Below are 24,112 nucleotides of genomic sequence, written 5' to 3' on the forward strand. Positions count from 1 at the left end.
TGAAATGTGTTACTTTATATTCAATAATTTGCCAATTTGTGAAAAAAATTAATTTTTAAATAATTATGCTTGTAAGTTTTGAAATCAAAAGTAATACAAAATTATTCAAACAAATAGTAAATTAAAATCCTAACTTTTTGTCAGGAGATAAGAAATTTTTATCAATATTTAATTATTTAGTTATCATGAAACAATATTTGAAATAAGTCTAGAATATATTATTCTTTTTTTTGTTTTGTTTTGTTTTGCCTTTCATTACCAGATGGGGCTATACTTGATGACTAAGTTGTGCTTCTTCAATTCATTATTAATGATTTCAGAGGCCTTAGGGAGATAGTAGAAAGGAATTTGAGGGAAGAAGTGGTGTTCGGTTTGGTATTACATTCCTCCCATGAAAATCATGGAGATAACGCTCTTGTAGTCATAATTAGTGGTTGCAGTAATTTAGTGTTATAAGAAAGGAAGGTCAACTCTCTTCTCGAATATAGTCTCTCTTTCATGGTTACCTACTAAAACAACTGCGGTTAAGAAACCAGCAATTAAATGACCAATTAAAACAACCCACCATGTTTATTAAGTTATAATAGCCCAGTGGATAGCCAAATAAGCAAACTCCTTATAGCCAATTTCAGCAACTAGAGAATCAAATTTCCATTTAGGGAAAAGAAGTGGGAAGAGCCAACGGTTGTAGCTATGTTAAATATCTTCATCCTTTGAAATGTTATTAGTGAACATATGATGCAAATTATGTTTACGGTTCCACCACTTAGAACTTAAACCAGCTACGATACCTCCATAGATAGTACCAATTTTATATAAAATAGGGTTTCTGTTGTGATTTTAAGAGTGTCCAATCCAACCAGCTAAGTTTTAGTTGATACCAATGAGGACGATTCCAAGAAGAGGATTGCTAGTGAAGGCACCCAATAAAAATACTGAAAAAGAAACAAGTAATATAGTCATCTCAATTGGCCAGTGAGGTTCAAAAAGATGTTTTACTTTACGCTTGATAGTTGTGAATAATTAGGAGTCTTTAGATTCAAGAAGGTTAGTTTATGTCTTAGGGAAGCTCTTTAAGATCTTGAGAGCCTTCTTGCTGTGCAAAGTACGGAAGTATTCAGTAATATCACTCTTCTCATCTTTCATCTTTTCGAAGAAATGAAGACCACCAGGATGCTTCTAAGCATATTCTGTGCAGTCGTACTCTGTGTCCTTGTAAATGAACTTAAATTCTTAAGAAGTTTCTTGTTATGAAACATCTTCTTTAGGAGTTTTAGAAATGGAAGGAGTCATTGACTTTTGGGAACTAATATTCTTTGATTTATTTGTCTCTTAACCTAAAATTTGCTTTATATTACAAGATTTTCTTTGATTACTTATTTAATCTTTATTTTAGATTTCTTTTTGTTGTTTAATAATTAATAGAAAAAGAGGTTTTTGTGTTGAATATTTAAAAGTAGATGGATTTTACAATATCGACTGATGCTTAGTCATATAAGAATCTAATTTACTTCATATGAATAGTTAAATATGAAAATTATTTGGGAGATTAGGAATAAAAATTAATCAAGGCAATCATTCAAAAATTTAGGCCAAAAGATATAACTAAATTAAGGACATGTTTAAATTCATACATCCTAAATATTATTATAAAATACAAAAAGCAGACTTTTCTAATTTTTCTAAATGACATCATCAAAACTAAATTTTTGATTTTGTTTCTGAAAATAGCGTCATAAACACTTACAACTTTTACATGTTTTATAAAAAATAATCTAGAAAACTATATAGTCCCATCTTAAATTAACTTAAAATTTAAGTAATCTTTTTGTATAATCTTAGTCAAAATATTTAGATAGCTATTGAATTACCCACTAGCTATTTTATTTTTATGAATTTCATTTTCAAAAAAGCTTTTTCTATTAAAAATATATAATTCAGATTAATAATATTATCAATATCATTAAATATTCCAAATTCAGATTAAAATTAAATCATACATTTTTACGTGTTAAATATAATAATTACACAAAAAATTTAATCTTCTTCTAGAAAGTGAGTCTAGATTTCCATCTCTGGAACTCAATCTTTATAGAAAAAAAATTAATTAATCTTTCTACAAACATTTATTAGATAAATAATTTATGCTTGCTTTTTTTGAATAAAATTGATAAAATACTTATAAAATAATTTATATTAATTACTTACTTACTTTAGTTTCATAGTAAAAATATAAAAATAATTAAATTTTATTAATTTTAGATGATTCTTTATTCAATTTAATTAAAAATTCATCAATATTTTTTAAGTAATCTAATATTTCATATTATTCTGACTAATTTCACTTTATTAAAAAAATATTTTAAAATATTAAATAAAAACAATAAATTAGACTTAAATTTTTGAAGCCTTAATTAAAGAAGTATTTTTAAAAATATAGAAATAAAAACAATAAATTAGACTTAAATTTTTAAAGTATTAATTGATATTGAAGCTGATTTTTAAATATTATGAGAAATTTAAAATAAACAAAAATATTTTTGAAATTTTAATCTATATCAAATAAATAGACTACAATTTAAAAGTTTAAAAAAATACTATCTATCTCTATCAATCATGAAATTTTAATAGATAGTTGGAACTTATATTTATTTATAATATTATAATAAATTGATAAAAAATCTTCAAAAGTGTTTGCTAACTAAAAAAATATTATTTCTCACTAAAAAATAATGCAAAATAACTTTAATCAATAAAATCTTATTAATTTAAATTTAATTTTTAAAAAGTATTTTTTATTTAAGTATGCTCTTATATAATCCAATTTTAATAATAGCAACTTATTCTCATAAATATTCAAAAGGAAGATATAAATATCTTATCAATTTAATATAAAATTGTTAAAAAAATTAGTTTATTTGCTTGTAAATGTAGCTAAAAAATATACCACAATAATAGAAACTTTTTATAAAGCTGTTTTTCACATTTAATGCAAATGATTTAATTCTGATATCATAAAGAATTTTAGTAATTTAAATACAAATAAAAAAAAAATCTTAACCAGTTAATCTTGGTTAAGATTTAGTTTAAGAAATTAAAGAATATTCTAAAATTTTGTTTATAACTACATTCATTAAAATAGAAAAAATATTACAAAAAGTTTTCATTTTTTTTATAATAAATTTTACTGATATTAAAATGAAAACAAACAAATAAAACTTGGATAATTAACAAATAAAATTACATTAAAGATAGATAAATATATTTAATAAGATATTGATTACTATATTAATTGTTCAATTTAAATATAAAATGTTTTTGTATCATAAATAATAGTCCAGTTAACGCTGTAATTATATAAGAAATTGTAAATTAAAGGTAAGACTTATCTGACGATGAATTTAATTATCTAATTTAAAAATCCATTAAGCAAAAAAAAAAAGATTATAATTTTTAGATAATGCGTCACTTTCTAAATAAAATTTTATAATTCCCAAGTAAGATTAATCCCGAACCAATCAGACTAAGAATATTCAACTCTTTATTAAAAATAACTATATCAACAATAAAACTCATGACCAGCTAGCTGTATGAAAAAGGAACTACATCTTAGGATTTTCCAGTTTATAGTCCTCTGCTGTAAAAAAGTTAGGCAAGGAAATTTAGTAATGCGACAGAAAAAACTATTGGAAATATGCTAAATGAGTAAACTTCAGCATTAAATTACCCAGACATAATCATAAAGCTGCCATTAAGTGCAAAACCAGAAATATAAACATATTGAATAACTGCTGTTACTTTTACACTATTACTCAAAGAGCGGATGAGTAGAGCACTTAAGCTCTCTAGGAAGCTAAAGGCAATACTAGCAGCTAAACCTAAGATTGCATAAGGATCATTTAAAGACGAAGAATTAACTTATAAACCTAAAAATGATAATAAAAATGGTGGCTTTACAATCAATACAATTCCTATAAAACTTGTAATTATTGAGCTAATCACACTTGGTTAAAGCTTCTCTTTAAGCCATATGCTAGCAAGTAAAGATGTCCATATTGGGCTTGTTAAGAAAATAGCTTAAGCATCACCTAGATTCAGCAATTTGATTCCTTAGTAATAGCATACATGGGCAATACCACCAAACACACATCTCATCATCAAAAGTTTAAATATTTCTTTATTTTGTGGATAAATATCATGCTTTCCTATTTTTATTATGAAGGTGTTCAGTACCATAGATATAATGCACCTGAAATATAATATCTATGTTGCTGATATACCATGAAGAGTTTTAACACAAAGACCAACCATTACATAAAAAAAGCTGCCTATCACAGCATAGACAGAAGGAGATTTTGGATTCTCTTCAAACTTATCAATCTTATCTGTGACTGCCTAATAGAAACTACTAAGACCCATTAAATTTTATTTGAGGAGTGATGAAGTATATTTTAAAAAATGTATTTATTTTATATTGTTGACTTTTGTAATCTTAGCTTCTTTTTGGAATATGAATTTAAATAATTTTTTATAGTTTATAATAGTTGTATGGTAAGGGTTTTAGAATTTGCAAAATAAATTGAATACAGCTGATTTTTAGCTGTAACGAAGAAAAAAAGGAGATGTTATTGATTAAAATCACTTTAAGATTACAATTATATTGAAAAAGTTTGATACTAGACTGCTTTACATAATAAATGAATTTATCTAAATTAATTTATGGAGAATTTAATTAAATTCAGAAGAATAGATCCAAAATATATCAATTTAATTGTAAAATATATAAAACCACTCTGCCCACCATTAATCCACTTTTAAATGTAATAGTGTTACTTTCTAAATAAAACACTAATTAATTAATTGGTTAATCATTTAATTTCTATGATAAAACTTTTAAGCATCATTCATTTTATTGAATCGCAAATTAAAGCATATAACCATTTAATTATTTGATCCTCAAATCAAATTAAGCGACTTTATTTCTAACCTAACTAAAGCTTTACTTTTCCTATTTATTCTTGTATTCAAATAATTAATCAATCATCTGCAGAATTTTAGAGATGATTAAAATTTTCATTTAATAGAAAAATGAAATAGATATCGACTAAAATTTCTATCTTGATATTTAAATAATCGTTAAGATTCGCATCCTTTTTACTTTGTAAGAATAATAAGAAAATAGTTATCACATATCTTCAAAATCTTTTACATAAAATTACTAGGTATTTTGCAAAGCAAGATATTTTTAAATAAAATCACTATTATATTCAATAAATATAAATCTTTTAATAATTAAATACAGATTTAAAAAATATACAAGCATATTTTTAAAACCAAAGTAAGGACTATCTAGATTCCTATTAGGTAAATAATTAAAAGTAAATTTTAAATTAATGTGAATATAGAGAGAGGACAATTACAAAAATTGCTGAAGAAATTTTAAAACTTTACTTTTTCTGGTCATTTCTTAATTATTATGCACTCTAAAATTTATCTAATCTACACTGAAAGAGGAAGTATTTTATTTTCACAATAAAATCTTAAAATAAATATAAAATATTTTGCACAATAAAATTCAAAAGCAGTTTTTCGATGAGAAATGATTTCAAAATATAAATTTAAGTAAATTTTATGTTAAAAAATCTAAAGTTTGAAACGATTTTTATAAAGATAGCTCACTTCTGACTATTTCTTATTTGCTATGTATTGTAAAGTTGAATATTAATTATTCAAACAAATCCTCTCACTTATTTCCGTTCATTTGTAAGTAAACATTGTAATTATCTTTATTGAGCTTATTCGTCATTTAGAATTTAGTTCTAAATAAATTGAGTCATTTACAATTTATATTTAGCAATGGTTGTTATTTAACAAGCATAAATATAAATATGGGTTTCAATTCTTAACAAATAAAAATTTATTTACTAAAAAATTAAATCCTTGAACTTAATTTAGATTTGCAATTTGTAAATACTAACTTTGGTAATATTATTTAGCTATTTAAATATTTTAGCTGTATTTTAAATGCATTCTAAAGGTGAAATAAAAAGAGCTGACTAAAATTTTAATATCAAATAATCCCTTTGACTCATACAAAATTTAGAAATTTATTAAGTCACTTCTTATCTTACAGTCAATTATTAGTATATTTAAATTAAATTTTTTATATAAAGTTTATTTAAAGCCACACAATTATGTAAATTTCTTGAACAACATTAAAATTTTTAAAATAATAAAAGTAAATATTGCTATAAATATTTGAGTAATTAAGTAAAAAAAATATTTAAGAGAAAAAAAGCTGTAAATTTTGATATTTTTAATATGTATTCAAGAATATAATATAGGTAATCGAATAAACTGTGAGTAATATTTATAACTTAAAAATCATTCAATCCAAACCAATATCTGCAAACATTAATATAAATATATCAATCGAATCTTTATATAATCACCTTTACTTGAAATATCATATATTTTATTAAAGGGTTTTAATGTGGAATTCAATAACTGTTTTCAAGTATTATGCAAATCTCTATAGACTAGCAAAGCACTTATTTATTCAATACAATTAATTTTTTTTTCAATTTATTTATTAATTTTTATTTCATAATATTTGTTGCAATCTCATAAATATGTAGATTGCAGATTCTAAAAATCACTTAATCTTTATATTTTTACACTCAAGTTATTAAACATATAAGATAATTATAATGAGTCTATTATTTTATTACTTTTATGTTAGCAGAAATTGTGGTTATTTGTTAATTTTAACTAGTATAATTAAAGTATGCTTTAAAAAATATTAATAATTTAAACAAGATCTATAAAAAAATAAAATTTTCATAATTTGGTAATATTTTAATAAAATTAAAAACATATTTTAAATTGATGTTTAAGGCTATTTTATTAGTTTTATTTAGCCTTTTGCTTCAGGTAAAAATAATTTTAATCATCTAAATAAAATTTTAAATTAATTCAATTAAAATTATACCCTATTTTTTTGATTTATTTAAGCTGATTAAAATAATTCATAAATAATATGGTGGAATATTTATATTCAAAATAAAATTATTAAATTTATTTTCTTAAAAGATCCTGACTTTGTAGAACAAATAAGGTTATTAAATACTTTCAATATATATTAATAAATAAATAAATTTATATGCTTTAAAAGCTTTTTTTATAAAAAAAGTAGTTTTTATTAAGCTAAAACATTTTCAAACTTTCTCAGATTTTTAATTATAGCACTTACACTGGCAATAAAATGGAAGACTAAACTAAATAGGACTAAACAAAGAATAATGAAGTGACAGTTTTTAATCACCAACTTTCTCCTCTAAGCATGTATTATTGCACAACAGGGAGTATGGAAAACGCTAAATAAATAAGCTAATCTTTAGTAGAAAAAAAACTAGCTGCTTGCGTTAATATCTTAGGGTAAGGTGAATCTTCCGTTATAAGCAGTGTCTATTTTTGGGATAATAAAGTGAATGAAGATTCTGAATACTTACTAATCATAAAATCGAGAACTGAGCTTTTGCAAGAAATAGTTGATGAGATTAAAAAAATTCACACATATTAAGTCCCTGAAATCATAGGAACTCCAATATTTGGTGGAAGCAAGGCTTATCTTGATTGGGTATTTGAAAATACTAAATAACCAAATAAATTGTGATAAAAATACCATATAAATTTAAAATGATATTCTGTCTTTTTGAATAAAAGAAACAAATAATCTTAAATAAAATTTGATTTCTTTATTTATAGCTTTTTTTGATCAAGTATTTGGATTATTATTGATAAATTGGAAGATTTCAGATTAAAAGTTACATTCACACTCAAAAAGTTATGTCTTTATAAAATTCTTAGAACTTCAATTATATCAATCATTCATTTTTTCATTTTTTCACTGTACTAAAACATAAAAAAGTTAAGAATCTTTCCTGCTTAAAATACAAACAAATATATGATATATTTAATTTAAATTTTATAAACAATATTTTATTGTATTTTAGTGACAAATAGCAAGAAATTTAAAGAGGAGTTTTAAAAATAGATTTCGTAGCTTTACAAATCCTTAAAACTTACTTTACCTTTAAGTTTATTAAACAAAACATATATTTAAGAAATAAAATTCTATATTTTGAAGTAAGTTTAACATTTAAAATGAATTTATCAAGTTTGAATTTTGAAATAGATTCAATTTATTTAAAATATTATTTCTTTAGAAAATAAAGATAAAAATATATATGTTAACATTCATTTAACTAATTATATATATAGTTCATAATTTATTAAAATTAAGAGTTTTATTTAGAACACCAGCTAAATAAGTATTATATCTTTTCTTTCAAATAGAATCTATAATATGAATTATTTTTCTTTTATTATAATTATTATTATTATCTTTTAAATGAAACCTTTAAAAATAAATTTTATAGATTTGTAATTTAGTAAGCGCTTTACATTTAAAGTATTTTCATCAAGCATTAATGTAAGAAGGAAAAAAATTTTATTTTTAAACTATTGTTACATTTATATTGTATTTTTAGATCATATTTTAAAGCCAATTCCATTTATATTTATTTAAGAGAGTATTTTCAAAACGAGTTATTGTTTAAACTGCTTCCTAATATGAATTACACTCTATTTTCGAGAATAATAAATGGCTAATAAATAAGTTTTCAATTTTATTTTTTTGTATTTTTTTCGAGATTATAAATTTATAATAGATTACAATTGATGTTTTAGACAATTTAAAATTTTCTACATTTAAATTGATTATAATAAATTTATTATTATTTTAAATTTGCAAAAACTTAAAAAAGATACTGTATCTTAAATTTAACAGCTAATTGATGGTGTTTGATTTTGCAAAGCTGATTAAAAGATACTATAAATTGATTTAAATATGAGCCTGTTCTTGGATAGCTTTTTTTCATAATCAATAAATTAATAAATAAATCAAGTTGAGTTTTAGAAATTAAAACTACTATAAATATTACTAAATACTTTTAAAAGAGCAATAAATCCTAAACGCTCATAGGTCAAACTTTATATCTTGAAATATTGGGTAGTATAGATAAAATGATGGACATTGAGTTCTAAACTAAAGTTGAAAGATTGGAAGATAAATTCTAAAAGATAAAAATGTTAGGAGAAGGCACTTATGGACACGTGACTAAATGCTAAGATAAATAAACAAAAGAAGTTGTAGCTGTAAAGAAGATTAAGTTAGAGATTTTTTAAGGTGATGGTTTTCCTTCCAGCTCAATGCGTGAGATTTCTACTCTTAAAAAAATGAAGCATGAAAATATTGTCATGTAATTTTTAAATACTTACTTTTGCTAAACAACAAAAACCACTTTAATTTCCAAAATATAATTTGCTTGTTTAGAATGAATAAACAAACATTTTTCAACATTTATTGATTTGATTAAAATATTACATCCTTAATATTCTACTTTTTACTATTTTGCTAAACATTATCTTACTAACATTATAATTTTGTAATTTAAACAAGTTTGAAAGATGTCCAATTTTAATTTGATGAAAACAGTCTCTTGATGGTGTTTGAGTGTCTAGAGTGTGATTTAAAACAATATCTTGAGAATGAATTTCCTATTTAACCTATAAAGATTAAAGTAAGACTTAAACTACTTTATTAAATTAATCTCTCACTTCATAAATTAATTACTTCTATTAGAATGAATAAGTCACATCAATTTAATAAATAAATAATTAGTAAATCATGAAATAAATTTTATAAGGAGTTGACTATTGCCATTAAATGCAGATCATGCATCGTGATTTAAAACCTTAGAATATTTTAGTTTCTACAAAAGCAAACAATACTATGTCAGTTAAAATTTCTGACTTTGGACTTGCTAAGACGTTTACTACTCCCCTAGACAAATACACAAAGGAAATAGCAACACTCTGGTACAGAGCTCCAGAAGTGATGCTTGGAGATGAGCACTATTCAATTACAATTGATATTTGGGCAGTTGGATGCATTTTTATTGAGCTCATTACCAAAAGGCCACCATTTCATGCCTAAAGTTAAATAGACTAGCTCTTTTAGATATTCTAAATATTTGGCACACCTAACGAATAGACCTATCCTGGAATTTCAAAACTACCTGACTATAATGAAAAGTTCCCAAAATTCCAAGCACAAGGAATTTAAAAACTTCTACCTTCTAATTTTAATGATCCTGAAGCTTTAGACCTCCTTTCCAATCTTTTAGTACTTGATCCTAGCAGAAGAATTTTTTCTAAGGAAGCACTAAAGCACCCTTACTTTAATGGTGTTTGATTAATATAATATGCATTAATGAGAATATATTCCTCATTAACAATTTTCACCTTGTTTTGTTGTTTAATAATTTAGAAAAACTAATATTGTTAAAAAATATATTTTATGTTAATTTTAATCACTTTTTTTTTAGCATTTATCAATTAAAAAATAAAAATTTTTATTTAATGTAAAATTAATTTTATTTTTCTTTTTTAGTTTCAATTTTATCAAAAAAATTAAAATAGATAAAATATATTTTATTATAAATTATTTTTATTTGTTTCAGATAATTAATATGTTTTAAGTGATTATTAAATATTCATTAACTTAAAGTACCAAATAATAATAGTTTAAATTTCTTTTTCAATAAATAACTCATCAATGAATTCAAAATTTAATTAAGATTTTATAATCACTAAAATTTACCTGATATTTTTAAATTTTTTTTAAATCAAAGTTAATCAAAATTTAATGGATATCACTATCTATTTTACAGCATTTTGCTTGCTAGAAACATAATCAATATAATTGTGTTAACTAATTTAAAATTCAAATAATATAAATAAATCATATTGAAATTTTACTATTTGATTATATTTCTATCAAAAGTTTTCTATTTATTTCTTAAAATAATTACTTCGAGTACATTTCAAATTAAAATTCAGTAAGTTATTCATCTTATTTTTTACAAATAAATTTAACAATTTTAAGCATAACTCAAATTAAATTTATAAAATAGACTCTAGTAAGTTTTAAAATTCAAAAATTTCATATTATAATTATCTTATTAAAACAGGTTAATTTCCTGTGTTTTTTATGTGGTACTTCTAATTAATTAAACATAATATAAAATAAAATTATAAAGATGAAATTCTTTAGTATAAATTTATTCTTTAGTGTATAGTGTCACATGATATAAATATCACCATTTACTTGATAAAAATTTGAAGATTGTAAGTTGATCGATTTTCTTTTATGTCGAATTTATCTATTTTTTTCTGGTGAGGATTTTGATTAGACTGAAAACATGTAAAATAGACTACCTGACCAAGTAATATTGGACTGAAAAAGTATTAAATTAGTGTAAAAGAAATTAATAATTTTTTTATAATAACAAAAAATATTAAAATATAATAAGTATATACATAAACTAAGAAACTAAACATACAAATTAAATTTCTTTAAAAATAATAAATGTAATAGTAAGTTCTTTAAAACGCTTTTGTTCCTACTCATATCCTTATCGGCGCAGAGCATAAAAAATCAAAAAAATTTGATGACAATCAGTAATTATAAAAGATAGGTGGCCACTATAAAATTAATGCTGTCAGCGTTTTTTGGGATGAAAAGCATGTTATTGGTGTCTAAATTTACTACAAAATAGGAAAAGGCGCAATTGGTGATTTCTTAGATGCTGGTAAACTACTCTATTAATTGTTATAAAATATATATGCTCATTGAATTATTAATAAGAAATACTTTTACTAAAATGATTTTTATAATTTTTTTATATTCTCAAACTTATTTACTTATTTTTATTCATTTAAACATTAATTAGCTCATAATAAGCCAGAAAAAGTTGGAAAAACTCATGGTGCTCTCTTTGAAATTGGTCCAGATGACTATTTACTTGAAATAAATGGAAAAACTTCTTAAGACTCTCATTTGAATAAAATTGGTTTTGTAACTTATAGAGGCAAATAAGCCAGTTTTGGTGTCGATGAAGGTACATTCTTTTCACACAAATACGATAACTACACATTCGGTGGATTTATCGGAGGATTTAGAGAACACTTAGACTTCTTACATATCCCTCTTCTTCCTATTCCCTAAGATTTCTTAAGAGAATTTAAACCCATTTAATTAAATCTTAATATGAATAATCAAACTATTGCCCAAGCTGAAATTAGAAGAAACAATACAGGAGCTCCTGCATTTGGTAATGGTGGAAGTAATAATAGTATTATTTAAGCTAAGTAGGATTTCATGTAAATAAACATACCTAAATTACCTTAAAAGTTCAACACCAATCCAGTTCCTGCTTCAAATTAACCAAACCAATATGGCTATCCTCCTTAAAATGCTTAAAATGGTTATCCTCCTTAAAATGGTTATCCTCCCTAGAATTTCTATCCAACCTAAAATAACTAATTTGGTGGCTATCCTCCTCAACCCGGATTTAGTAATAATAATAACAACAATAATAATAATTTTGGACAAAACAATATGTTAGATAGCAAGTATCCTATCTTAAAAAAATGAAATATTAGTAATAAATTTTGATTATTTATAAAAAATTTAACAACAACAACAACAACAATAATAATAATAAAATAAATAAATATTTATTGAAAGTAATTCAAAATTATATATTTTCTATATCTTTTATTATATATAATTATATTTAGTCTATAAATATCTTATAAGCATAAAGTAAATATAGAATATTTTCATAATAAATATAGTATATTTTAATATTAAATAAAGCCATTTTATATCTAAAAAATTAAAATAGTCTATTTTATACTAAAAAACGCACCAAATCTAATAAAATTCAAACCTAATAACATTTGATAAATTTTCTTTCGCTTCTGATTGGATTTTGTAAAAAAAAAATATTTGAAGATATCATTGATATAAAGTATCTTTCTTTTAATCTATAGTGCTAACTGATATACACTATAAAGCTGATAAAATTACAATCCTATAAATCCAAATTTAAGAATGAAGCAAGTTAAGCCTCAATACAAGTTTCTTAAATATTATAGCAATATCAGATATTTTTTAAATGAAAGAAAAATACAATTTTATGCTGCTGGAACTCATTTATTAGCTGATACTTCTAAAAAGTAGCATATTTAAGATTTCTAGACTTTAGTTGCGATCATACTCAATCAACAAACAACGAATTATAATGTTGAAAAAAGTATGAGAAACTTAAAATTCAATATTAATTTTACTCCATAGCAAGTATCAATAATGAATTAGAAAACATTTGGAAAATATCTAGACGGAATCACATATCCTGGTAAAAAATCAGTCTAAATTATAGAAATGGCTGAAACTTTGGTAAATGAATTTGATGGCTAGGTTCCAACAGACCCAAAAGAGCTCAGCAAAATCAAAGGCGTGGGAAAAAAAACGATTGAATTATATTAAAAGAGACTAGAAAATAGAAATAGTAAACACATTAAATTAACACCAAAAACGCTCCTCTTCCTCATTAGAACATAGGTTATTGAGGATCAAGATATAGGAATATACAAAGACGAAACTTAATTAAATAATCAAGATATATAGGATTATCTCTAGTCTTTTATTGATCCTATTTTATGGAAAACATTACATATCCCTATCGACTTATTTGTTGATGAAATATGCTAGGAAGAAAAACCTAAATGTTCAGAATGTCCTCTTAGTGATAAATGTCCATCATTTTAAATGAGTTTATAAGATAATAAAAATATAATTTTGGAAGATTGAAAGAAATTTATTTTAAAAATAAATGAATAATAAATTCTTTTTAAAGGCGAATAAAAATGTACTACAGCATAAATTTAATTCACTTCACTTCATGATACTTAATATTTCTAGTTGTATGTTCGTATCTTTATAAATGTAAACCAAATATAAAACTCAAATAGTAGTTTTGGGTTTTACAAAAAAAATTGATTTTTGATTTAATAATTAATTATTCGTGTAATTCTTTCCTAAAAATCTAAAAGTAAAAATAAAAATAATAAAATCTACAAAAACATAAAACAAATGAGTGTTTAACAAGGTATAATCTCTCCAGTTAATGCCACAGCTCAATATTTTGTGTAAAATTTGAACCTATTCAAGCTTCCTAATAAAATGTACCTCGCTGAATTATACACCTCTTAAGATATTGTCAAATCATCAGACGACAAAGAGAGAAAGGCCACCTCTGCAGTTTACTGCTTATATGAAAGTGGTGTATTTGTTGGTTTTCATACTATGTAAGCTGATGAAATTTTAGTTCTCAATTATGGATGCTCTCTTGAAATCATTATTATTAACGAAGATGGATCTCTCACCAAAGAAGTATTAGGATATGATTTGGAAAAAGGAGAAAAACCTTAATTGACTGTTGCCAAAAACACACTCTTCACTGTTGTTAATTCTCATTAAAATCCTAACGCTTTTTCATTGGTTACAGCTTTTAATATTCCAGCATATGACGAATCTTATGTTACTTTCCCCAAGAAATAAGAATTAATTGAGAAATATCCTTAACATAAAGAACTTATTGAAAAATATGCTGAATAATGATTTTATTTTTCAATATTTTTCATGTATCTTCATATAATTTAATTAAATATTGTAAAAGAATTTTATTTGTAATTTCTTTTTTTATTTATTAGAAATTTGTTAAATATTTTTATTAGAAATTTATTCAATATTTTAAATAGAAAAACATTTTACATATTATTAGAAATTACTTAACTAACACCAAAAATATTATAGTTTTATCAGAAGAAATATTTTTGCACACAATTAGTTGCTTTGTTATAATTTTTCAAAAAAAATATAGCTTTTTATTAAAAATATATTTAGATGTTTTTAAATTAATTTTATTTATTAGAATTATATTTTGAAATGAATAATATATTCTTTTTAAAAGTGAATAAAAATATACTACAACATAAATTTAACTCGCTTCACTTAATATTTCTAGTTGTATGTTCGTATCTTTATAAATGTAAACCAAATTTAAAACTCAAATAATTGTTTTGGGTTTTACAAAAAAAATTGATTTTTGATTTAATAATTAATTATTCGTGTAATTCTTTCCTAAAAATCTAAAATTAAAAATAAAAATAATAAATTTTCAAAAAGATAAAACAAATGAGCGCTTAACAAGGTATAATCAATACTCCTTTGATTGTTGCAATATTATTATCTATTATTTTCTTATTTTTGACAATTAATACAAAATAAACTGTACAAAATCACTGGCTTTAGAAGAATAATGAAGCTCCAGTTAATGCCACAGCTCAATATTTTGTGTAATATTTGAACCTAGTCTAGCTTCCTAATAAAATGTACCTCGCTGATTTATACACCTCTTAAGATATTGTCAAAACATCAGACGACAAAGAGAGAAAGGCTACCTCAGCAGTTTACTGCTTATATGAAAGTGGTGTATTTGTTGGTTTTCATACTATGTAAGCTGATGAAATTTTAGTTCTCAATTATGGATGCTCTCTTGAAATCATTATTATTAACGAAGATGGATCTCTCACCAAAGAAGTATTAGGATATGATTTAGAAAAAGGAGAAAAACCTTAATTGACTGTTGCCAGAAACACACTCTTCACTGTTGTTAATTCTCATTAAAATCCTAACGCTTTTTCATTGGTCACTGCTTTCAATATTCCAGCATATGACGAATCTTATGTTAATTTCCCCAAGAAATAAGAATTAATTGAGAAATATCCTTAACACAAAGAACTTATTGAAAAATATGCTGAATAATGATTTTATTTTTTGATATTTTTCAAGTATTTTCCTATAATTTAATGAAATATATATAGTAAAAGAATTTTATTTATAATTTTTTTTTTGATTTTATAAGAAATTTGTTTAATATTTTTATTAGAAATCAATTTAATACTTTAATTAGAAATTTTTTCAAAATTTTTAATAGAAAAACATTTAACATATTATTACAAATTACTTAACTAACACAAATATTATTATATTATCAGAAATATTTATACATACAATTAGTTGCTTAGTTATAATTTTTCAAATAAAAATATTGCTTTTTATTAAAAATACATTGAAGATATTATAAAAAATAAATAAATATATTTAGATGTTTTTAAATTAATTTTATTTATTAATATTATATTTCTATTATTCTTAGAAAAAATATTTAAAATTTTATTAGAAATTATTTATTCTCATCAATAAATATTAATATTTGTTAGTTTAAGAAAAGATATTTAAAGATTAAAAACAATTTCATAATTTAAAAATATTTTTACAAAAAAAATAATTATTTTTAAATAAAATTAAAATATTTATTTTTATTAAAATAAAATTTCAAAATGTTTTATCATTTGAAAATATAAATTAAATTAATCAAACAGATTTGATTAAAATTAAATCTTAATTGTGACTTGAATACTTATGTTCCTACATCAAAATATTATAATTGTATTAACAATCAAAATAAATTCAAAAATGATGGAAATATTAATCATATTTCTCTAAGTAATTTGAATAAAATATATTCAGAAGATTTCTCAAAATGTACACCTCATCATATTAATTAAGCTGATCTATTTCATTTATTTTAAAAGACTGAAAACAATAAGGAGGTTTATCAATAATTTTATGATGAGCAAACCTCTACTATTCTAATAAAAAGAGTGTTCGAGAGATAAAGAATCGTAGAAAAAGGCCTATCCTGATAGAATTTGTCATCTCCTTTCTGGATATTATTGATAAAAAAGGGCAGAATTTCTTGTCTGTGATTTATCATATAATTTTTCTTATTGATTAATTTATTATCCGCTTTATTTATTAATTGTTTGTTTAAAAAAGAATTTCCTTCTTCTTTTTTGATAAAAAATAAATATCTAAATAAATCAAATTAAATAAAAAAAAGACAAGATGTAAATTTCTATTAAGACTCTTGCTGGTAAGAAGTAAAACTTAACCTTCGAACCTACCAACACTATTCACTAAATAAAGCTTACCCTTTAAGAAAAGGAAGGTATTGGTGTAGATCAAATTAAATTGATTTTTGGTGGTAAGCAATTAAATGACGAAATGACCATTTAAGATGCCAAGATCAATGCTGGTGATACTCTCCACATGGTCTTACAACTTAAGGGTGGTTTCTGAAATATATAAACTTATAAATAAAAGCTTACTAAAAGAAATATTAGTTCATATTAAATAAAGCATTCATTAATCAGATTTTTATTCAGCTTATAATGAAGTTACTGTATTTTTAGCTTTATGTTTCATCTTTAATGTAATTATCATATAAGAATAACTAATATATTTGATAAAATTATATATTTAACTCATTCGTTTTATTTTATAATTTATGTATAAATTCAATAGACTTCCTTTTATATATAATATTATTTTACACATCACCATATTTATCTTATTCTAAAAAATTAAATTGTTTTGAATTTCAAGAATTAAAAATGATTTAATGTCTAAACTGCATGTTAAAAGTGTCTAGATACAATTTTTTTAGCAATTTCAAGATGAAAAAAGATTATATTTTATAGTAAATAAATAATAGATTATTTAAAAAAACGTTTGACCATATTAGCTTTTATAGAGCAAAGAATATTATAAAAGATACTTTCAAATACATTTAACTGCAGCATCAGAAAAGTTAATTATTTACCAAGATATTAATAATTAAAATAGCAATTTGATATTTTCTAAAAAGTGCAAATAAATAAAGATATTTAGAGAGAACAAATAACTTGTTTATTAAATTGCACTAATTTTGTATTTTTTAAATGAGAATGAATAATAATTATAATTTTTAATTAAAATATTTTTTTATAATATGTTTATTTTGATTTGATTTTTGCCAAAATTAAGAGGTTGGAAGATCACAGAGATAATTAAAGTGAAAAAAAAAAAAATATTGATTGCAAAGTATTTCATTTTATAATTAATAAAAATTTACAAAAAAAAATAAATTTTAGCCAAAAAAATTGAATAATTCTTAACATAAACGATTTACAATTAGTTGAATAGAAGATTATATATAATGAGCATTTAAATATTTAGATATGAACTACTTACTATGAAATAAAGTATTCAAAATAAAAAATTACTCAATAGTTGTTCAAATTACTTCAAATAACATACCTTTCTTTAGATATTTATATACAACAAATCAAGTTAAATATTAAGAATTGACAATAGGCTTTCATAAAAAGAGAAACATGATGAATAGATAAATTTATTATAAAACAATTTTCCATTAAATAAATCTTAAAATTAGAAAATATTGTTACATAAATGTAAGATTTAGTGAAATCATCTTTTATACCATACTTTTTTATTCATTTTTATGATGATTTTCTAAAAACAACTTTTTATTGTAGAAAAAATTAAAATTTTAAACAAAAATATGCTAAATAACTGGTTGACAACCTTTTATTATTTAGAACTAATTAATAAAGTAAATATATTTATATCATGATAAACAAATTCTATTTTTTGATATATCAAATACAATTAAATAAAAAATAAAATGTTTTCTATGAAAAGTTAGAAGAAGTAACTCTTTTGTGGAGTAAATTGTTTTATTAATTTAAAGTTTTATTTAATATATTGAATATTAAAATAAGATATCTAAATATTTTTAAATATATGTAAATTAATTACTAGTTATTTTTAGAAAGAATTTATTATTATTTTGCGAATAGCTAATTATTTAAATAGAAAGTGTTTTTTTATTAAAAACTAAAATGGATAAAAATATAGAAACCAACCAAGTTTAATTATTCAACTAATAGGGATAAGTAGGCTAGAGGATGTATAAAGATGGAATGGAATTTTTATAAAGATAAAAAAAGATGTTAGAAGATGAACATGCAGAAGAAATGAAAGAACATGAATTCATTATTAAATAAAGTACTTGCTCTGATCTAGAAGAATTAGGTTTGGCAGTAAATAGATTGAAATTAAAGTCAGTAAAAACAGGTCTTTATGGAAGAACATTAGTTACATTTGCACATCCTCATTATTCAATGGATAAAATAAAAGAGTCTCCACAGTTAGCTAAAATGGTTAAGTTGCCAGAATCGAAATTTTAAAGTGGTGATAATGTATCAATTTATAAACAATCGCTAACATTTGATGGAAATCCTTTAGAAAAAGGAGTTATTTTTAAGAAAAATGATTACAAATTTGTTGTTGCATTTGACGAAGAAGTAAATGAAAACTAACTCTCTAATGAAGTTATTAGTATAGTTATGGAAGTAAACGAAGTAACATATAATAGATTTCTTAAATGTTTGTAGAACATAGAAGAGAAATACAGCGATGTAAATTTCAAAGGATCCCAATTATTAAGAGTATTGCTTGATGGATCAGATCCAACTAATCCAAATCCAAATATTAAGCCTGTTCATATTTTAAGCAAGCCAATTGTTGACTTTTATAAGAAAGATCTCAATGAAGAGTAAAAAGATGCTATTAACTTTTGTCTCTCTTCATAAACAATAGGTAATCATGCTTTATATTTTTTCTAAAGCATTTAAGTGAGCAGAATTGTGAATTTTTTATACAATAGAATAATAGATAGATAAAAAGAATAATATTTTTTATTTTGGAAATATTTTATGAGAAATTTATTGTAATATGTCAATTCATTTCTAAAAAAATTATTCTTATTTTATCTAATTTTAGGATTGATTCATGGACCTCCAGGTACAGGAAAAACCATGACAGTATGTGAATTAATTTATCAAGCAGTTAAAATGGGACTTAGGGTGTTAGCTTGTGCTGGATCAAATATTGCTGTTGATAATATGGTAGAAAGATTAGCTAAAACAGACTTAAAAGTAATGAGAATAGGTCACCCTGCAAGAATGCTTCCAACAATTTATGAATAATGTTTAGACAACAAACTAAGAAAAACAACTTGCTTTAAAGAATTAAAAGCTTTAAAGCAAAATATTAACAAATAGCTTTAAAAACTACAAAAGGATATAAGCTATGGTGAAAAGAAAGAAATCAAAAAATTGCTTACAGAGTTAAGAAAAGAAATGAGGGAACAAGAATAACTTAGTATAAAAGAAGTAATCTAAGATACTCAAGTTGTATGCTGTACTAACTCTGGTGCAGCAGATTATATCTTTAAGAGAGATTTTGGTAAAGTAGAATTTGATTTGGTTGTAATTGACGAATGTGCTTAGGCATTAGAGCTCTCCTGCTGGATCCCAATATTACTAGGTAAAATTATATAAAACACATTTTGGTAAATCAAATTACAATATCCAAAAATACTATTTTTTTCAAATCTTACTGGAGTTATTTTATGAAATCAAATAGCCAATTATATTTTTCGTTTTGTTACTCTGACTGAAGGATACATGTGATAGGATTTTTATTTTTAATAAATTTGGTTTTGAGATGTATTACTTCAAATATCTTAATTATAAATATATTTAGGTAAAAGAGTTGTATTAGCTGGTGATCACAAATAACTACCCCCTACAATAAAATCAAAAAATTAAGGATTATCTGTTACTCTTTTTGATAGAGTACTAAAGGAATTCCAGCCAGAAAATGTTTCCAGACTCTTGAAGGTATAGTATAGAATGAACTAACAAATTATGGAATGGTCATCTTAGTATGTATATGGCGGCTAGTTAAAGGCACATGAGTCAGTAGCCACTCATTCAATAGGTGGAGAGAGTATTTTATTATTTATAGATACTGCTGGTGCTAAAATGGGAGAAACAATAAATGAAAATGCTAACGATAAAAATAAATCTAAATCTAATTTAGGAGAGGCCGATTTAGTAAAAATAATATTTGAAGAGCTAAAATTACAAGGACTGCAAGAAAAAGAAGTAGGTGTCATAACTCCATACAATGCACAAGTTGACTTGATCAAAAAGCTATTTGAGAATAATAATATAAACACATAACAAGTTGAAGTTTCTACAGTGGATGGGTTTTAAGGAAGAGAAAAGGAATGTATAATTATAAGTATGGTTAGGTCTAATCCCCTAAATCAAGTAAACAAACAAATAAATAAAATAATAAATTTATTTAAATTTTAAAAAGATCTTTAGTTAGTTTTATTGATTGATTTATAGAAGATTTGTTTATTATTTATTTATTTATTTTTCCCCAAGTAGGAACAACTAAAATACCCCCATATATTTATTTATCATTAGTTGTTCTTACAAAGATTTAAGTAATTAATAGAATGAGTGTAAATCTTTATCAAAGTAAGATATAATCAACATTTTAAGTTTAGAGTTAAAAATTCTCAAATTAGAGTTTTCTTTTACAACATAGACTTTCTCTTTTTTTATAAATTTAATATTATAATCTATATGAACATATTAGGTTGGTTTCTTGAGTGATTATAGAAGAATGAATGTTGCTGTGACCAGGGCTAGAAAGTTTGTTTGCTTGATAGGTGACAGTGAAACAGTTAGTTCCGATAAATTTTTAGATGAGATGGTCAAATACTTTTAAGAAGTAAATTTTACAATTTGAATTATTTTTTGAAAAATTTAAAAATGTTAAAAATGTGTAAGTTAGCATGAGTTAGGAAACAGATTAATATAAGTGCTATTTTTAATTTTTAAAGGAATTATGCCAAGTGTGTCATACGTTTAAAGCGTATGATTGATATTTTTAAATATAATAATCACGTTGTATAATATATAATTATTAAAAATTATTATCATTAATTTTTTTATACAAAATTTTTGGCAGTGATGCAATAATACAAGCAAAAATGGCCTGAAATGTTTTAAATTTAATACACACATATAACTTGTTTTTTTTTAATTTTGTTTCTTAATTCTTACATATAATTGCTAATTTAACAATCTAAAATATGCAGATTTGTATAATTATCTCTAGTTAAAGAATAAAAGTTCATCCAACAAATTTTTTACTGAAAACAATTTTTATCTGTAACTCAAAAAATTCAAATATATTTTTAATTATTGATAGCATGGTGAGGTACGTAGCGCCATGGAATACGTAGGAATGCAAGATGTGCATTTTAACTGTGGTTTTATAGATGATAAAGCTAAAAAGGAGATCAAAGCAGAAGGAAACAAAGCTAACTAATCGGCTCAATAGTAGAAACCTAAATCTGAAGGACAAAAAAAGTAAAAAAATAAAGAGCAGTCTAAAAAAGATGATGATAAGTAGAAACAATAAAATGAAAATGCTAAAAAGTAACCAGAAACTTCTACAAAAAAACATGAACACTAAGAGTAAGAACCAAGAAAAAAATTTTCAGAGGAAGAGCTAAAGAGCTAATATACAAGAGAAATATCTATATTCTTAATGAGTAGTGCCAAAGAACTAAAATATGATTAAATTAATAGCTTTTAGAGGAGAGTTTTACATGAACTAGCTGATTCTTTCAAATTATACCATGAAAGCATCGGAACTTCAGCAATCAAAGATTTTGTAATTCGTAAAATTGCTAATTCAGAGGGTACTTAAAAAAATAAATTGAACGATAATGATAGTAACTCTGACGACGATTAAGAGGAAAGTAAATAAAATAAAGAGGGTGAGGAACAAAAATAGGATACGAAGAATAAAAAGAAGAATAAAAAGAAAGAATAAAAAAGCAAATTACCCTAAGGTATTTTAATCGGTACAAGCGATTCTTCGAATCAAAAAGCAAATAGTAGTACTTAGAACATAAATTAATCAGATGTTAAGTAACCAGAAAATACGAAGGTATCTTTGGGATTAAGCTCAAATCCAGTAGTACCTGAAGGAGTACAAGGTGATTAAAAGAATCAATACCAAGAATATGTGCTAAAAAAATAGTAAGAATAATAGGAAAAGTTAAAGTAATAACAGTTACTGTTAGAATAATAAAAATAGCAGTAATAACAAAAAAAAGCTAATAAGTAAAAGAACAAGGATAAAAAAGAGAAGAAAGATGATGTTGTTGATGAGTTAGACGACTTGGCATTCTTAGAAAAGTTAGCTGAAGAAAAGAAATACTGCAAATTTTAGCTAAGCAGTGGGAAGAAGTGTGGTGTGTATGTTGAAATGCTCGGCAGTGATTGTAAGTATTGTGATTCAAGGTATTGTATAAAGCATGGCTTACCTGAAGATCATGGCTGTGGTGATAAAGTGAAAAAAGATGCTAGGGAAGCATTTTAGAAATAATTTATGATGTAACATAGAGGAGAAAAGCCCTTGCGTCAAGATTAGCTTAACAATTTACAAAGTAGACTACAAGACAAAATAAAGTAAAATATTGATAGTAGAAAAATAAAGTAACCTGAAAAAAATGAAAAAAAGAAGTGAAAATTGATAATCTATTTAAAGAAAAAGTGATGTGATTTGATTAGGATAAAAATGATAAATACTGACAAAAAATAATCCTTTCTTTTATTTAAAATATAATAATTATAAAATTAATTAAATCGGAATTATTTCTATGAATTTCTATAAATTCGTAATTTTATTCTATTAAAAATAATTATTTATGTATTTATATTCTCTTTCATACAATCAATCCTGCATCATTTGGATTTAATATAAATTCTTTCATGATGTATCCACCCTCTCTTTGTTCGAGTTTGCTATGACACATTTTCAAATTATTAAATTTTTTTTTTTTAACACTTTTACGTGTGGTTAATATTTTTATTAACTAATTAGTTTGTATTGAATGATTAAATTATTGAAAAAATGAGATCACAGAAGCGAGGGATATTTAATTATTAAATTAAGCTAATTTGTTCATTTTAATATCAATAAAATAGTAAATGAGGAAGCAATCTTTCTAATAGATAAATTTAAATGAAATTTTACAGTAATTAATTTTATCTGTACAAAAATTTGGTAGTACTATTTTTTTATTATAAATATCAAACATTTCCATACTAAGTTATTATGTTCACACTTACTATGAATTTATTGTAGCATGAAAACTACTATGCTTATAGTATTTTATAGAAGAATTTTTTTTTAAAATTCTTATTTATTCATCTGGAGAAACAAATACTTAAAAATAGCTCAAAAAAAATTTTTTCAACCTCATTAAAATAAAAAAAAAACTTTATTTAT

General features: G+C 23.2%; 11 protein-coding genes across 11 annotated transcripts; 9 read left to right on the forward strand and 2 right to left on the reverse strand. All coding sequences in view use genetic code 6, as the record gives it.

The window, feature by feature from the left end:
* Window positions 1-252: 252 nt before the first annotated feature.
* TTHERM_00339850 (delta-6 fatty acid desaturase) lies at window positions 253-1,293 on the reverse strand (the record flags this gene model as incomplete). Its single annotated transcript, XM_001017649.2, has 1 exon — window positions 253-1,293. One exon carries the CDS (start codon window positions 1,291-1,293, stop codon window positions 253-255), a length of 1,041 nt encoding a protein of 346 aa, XP_001017649.2.
* Window positions 1,294-3,823: 2,530 nt separating this feature from the next.
* On the forward strand, window positions 3,824-4,285 carry TTHERM_000339869 (hypothetical protein; the record flags this gene model as incomplete). The annotated part of the gene is made up of 1 exon (XM_012797986.1): window positions 3,824-4,285. The coding sequence occupies one exon, from the start codon at window positions 3,824-3,826 to the stop codon at window positions 4,283-4,285; it is 462 nt and encodes a 153-aa protein (XP_012653440.1).
* Window positions 4,286-6,735: 2,450 nt separating this feature from the next.
* Window positions 6,736-7,675, forward strand: TTHERM_00339870 (divalent-cation tolerance protein CutA; the record flags this gene model as incomplete). Its single annotated transcript, XM_001017651.2, has 2 exons — window positions 6,736-6,933; window positions 7,196-7,675. The coding sequence occupies 2 exons, from the start codon at window positions 6,736-6,738 to the stop codon at window positions 7,673-7,675; spliced, it is 678 nt and encodes a 225-aa protein (XP_001017651.2).
* Window positions 7,676-8,553: 878 nt separating this feature from the next.
* On the reverse strand, window positions 8,554-9,044 carry TTHERM_000339879 (hypothetical protein; the record flags this gene model as incomplete). Its single annotated transcript, XM_012797987.1, has 2 exons — window positions 8,554-8,931; window positions 9,006-9,044. 2 exons carry the CDS (start codon window positions 9,042-9,044, stop codon window positions 8,554-8,556), a joined length of 417 nt encoding a protein of 138 aa, XP_012653441.1.
* Window positions 9,045-9,087: 43 nt separating this feature from the next.
* On the forward strand, window positions 9,088-10,318 carry TTHERM_00339880 (cyclin-dependent kinase-like Serine/Threonine kinase family protein; the record flags this gene model as incomplete). The annotated part of the gene is made up of 3 exons (XM_001017652.3): window positions 9,088-9,323; window positions 9,524-9,644; window positions 9,746-10,318. The coding sequence occupies 3 exons, from the start codon at window positions 9,088-9,090 to the stop codon at window positions 10,316-10,318; spliced, it is 930 nt and encodes a 309-aa protein (XP_001017652.2).
* Window positions 10,319-11,494: 1,176 nt separating this feature from the next.
* TTHERM_00339890 (XYPPX repeat protein) lies at window positions 11,495-12,562 on the forward strand (the record flags this gene model as incomplete). The annotated part of the gene is made up of 2 exons (XM_001017653.3): window positions 11,495-11,717; window positions 11,859-12,562. The coding sequence occupies 2 exons, from the start codon at window positions 11,495-11,497 to the stop codon at window positions 12,560-12,562; spliced, it is 927 nt and encodes a 308-aa protein (XP_001017653.3).
* Window positions 12,563-13,024: 462 nt separating this feature from the next.
* TTHERM_00339900 (endonuclease III, putative) lies at window positions 13,025-13,783 on the forward strand (the record flags this gene model as incomplete). The annotated part of the gene is made up of 1 exon (XM_001017654.3): window positions 13,025-13,783. The coding sequence occupies one exon, from the start codon at window positions 13,025-13,027 to the stop codon at window positions 13,781-13,783; it is 759 nt and encodes a 252-aa protein (XP_001017654.1).
* A 282-nt stretch (window positions 13,784-14,065) lies between these two features.
* TTHERM_00339910 (cupin domain protein, PF06172 family protein) lies at window positions 14,066-14,593 on the forward strand (the record flags this gene model as incomplete). The annotated part of the gene is made up of 1 exon (XM_001017655.1): window positions 14,066-14,593. One exon carries the CDS (start codon window positions 14,066-14,068, stop codon window positions 14,591-14,593), a length of 528 nt encoding a protein of 175 aa, XP_001017655.1.
* A 525-nt stretch (window positions 14,594-15,118) lies between these two features.
* TTHERM_00339920 (transmembrane protein, putative) lies at window positions 15,119-15,802 on the forward strand (the record flags this gene model as incomplete). The annotated part of the gene is made up of 1 exon (XM_001017656.2): window positions 15,119-15,802. The coding sequence occupies exon 1, from the start codon at window positions 15,170-15,172 to the stop codon at window positions 15,800-15,802; it is 633 nt and encodes a 210-aa protein (XP_001017656.1). The 5' UTR covers window positions 15,119-15,169.
* Window positions 15,803-16,945: 1,143 nt separating this feature from the next.
* TTHERM_000339939 (ubiquitin-like Rad60 SUMO-like protein) lies at window positions 16,946-17,179 on the forward strand (the record flags this gene model as incomplete). The annotated part of the gene is made up of 1 exon (XM_012797988.1): window positions 16,946-17,179. The coding sequence occupies one exon, from the start codon at window positions 16,946-16,948 to the stop codon at window positions 17,177-17,179; it is 234 nt and encodes a 77-aa protein (XP_012653442.1).
* Window positions 17,180-18,783: 1,604 nt separating this feature from the next.
* TTHERM_00339940 (DNA-binding protein smubp-2) lies at window positions 18,784-23,347 on the forward strand (the record flags this gene model as incomplete). The annotated part of the gene is made up of 5 exons (XM_001017658.2): window positions 18,784-19,543; window positions 19,727-20,272; window positions 20,492-21,063; window positions 21,401-21,535; window positions 22,019-23,347. 5 exons carry the CDS (start codon window positions 18,784-18,786, stop codon window positions 23,345-23,347), a joined length of 3,342 nt encoding a protein of 1,113 aa, XP_001017658.2.
* Between the last annotated feature and the right edge of the window lie 765 nt (window positions 23,348-24,112).

The sequence above is a fragment of the Tetrahymena thermophila genome (genome assembly GCF_000189635.1).
Source record: "Tetrahymena thermophila SB210 genomic scaffold scf_8254610, whole genome shotgun sequence".
Classification (NCBI taxonomy): domain Eukaryota; phylum Ciliophora; class Oligohymenophorea; order Hymenostomatida; family Tetrahymenidae; genus Tetrahymena; species Tetrahymena thermophila.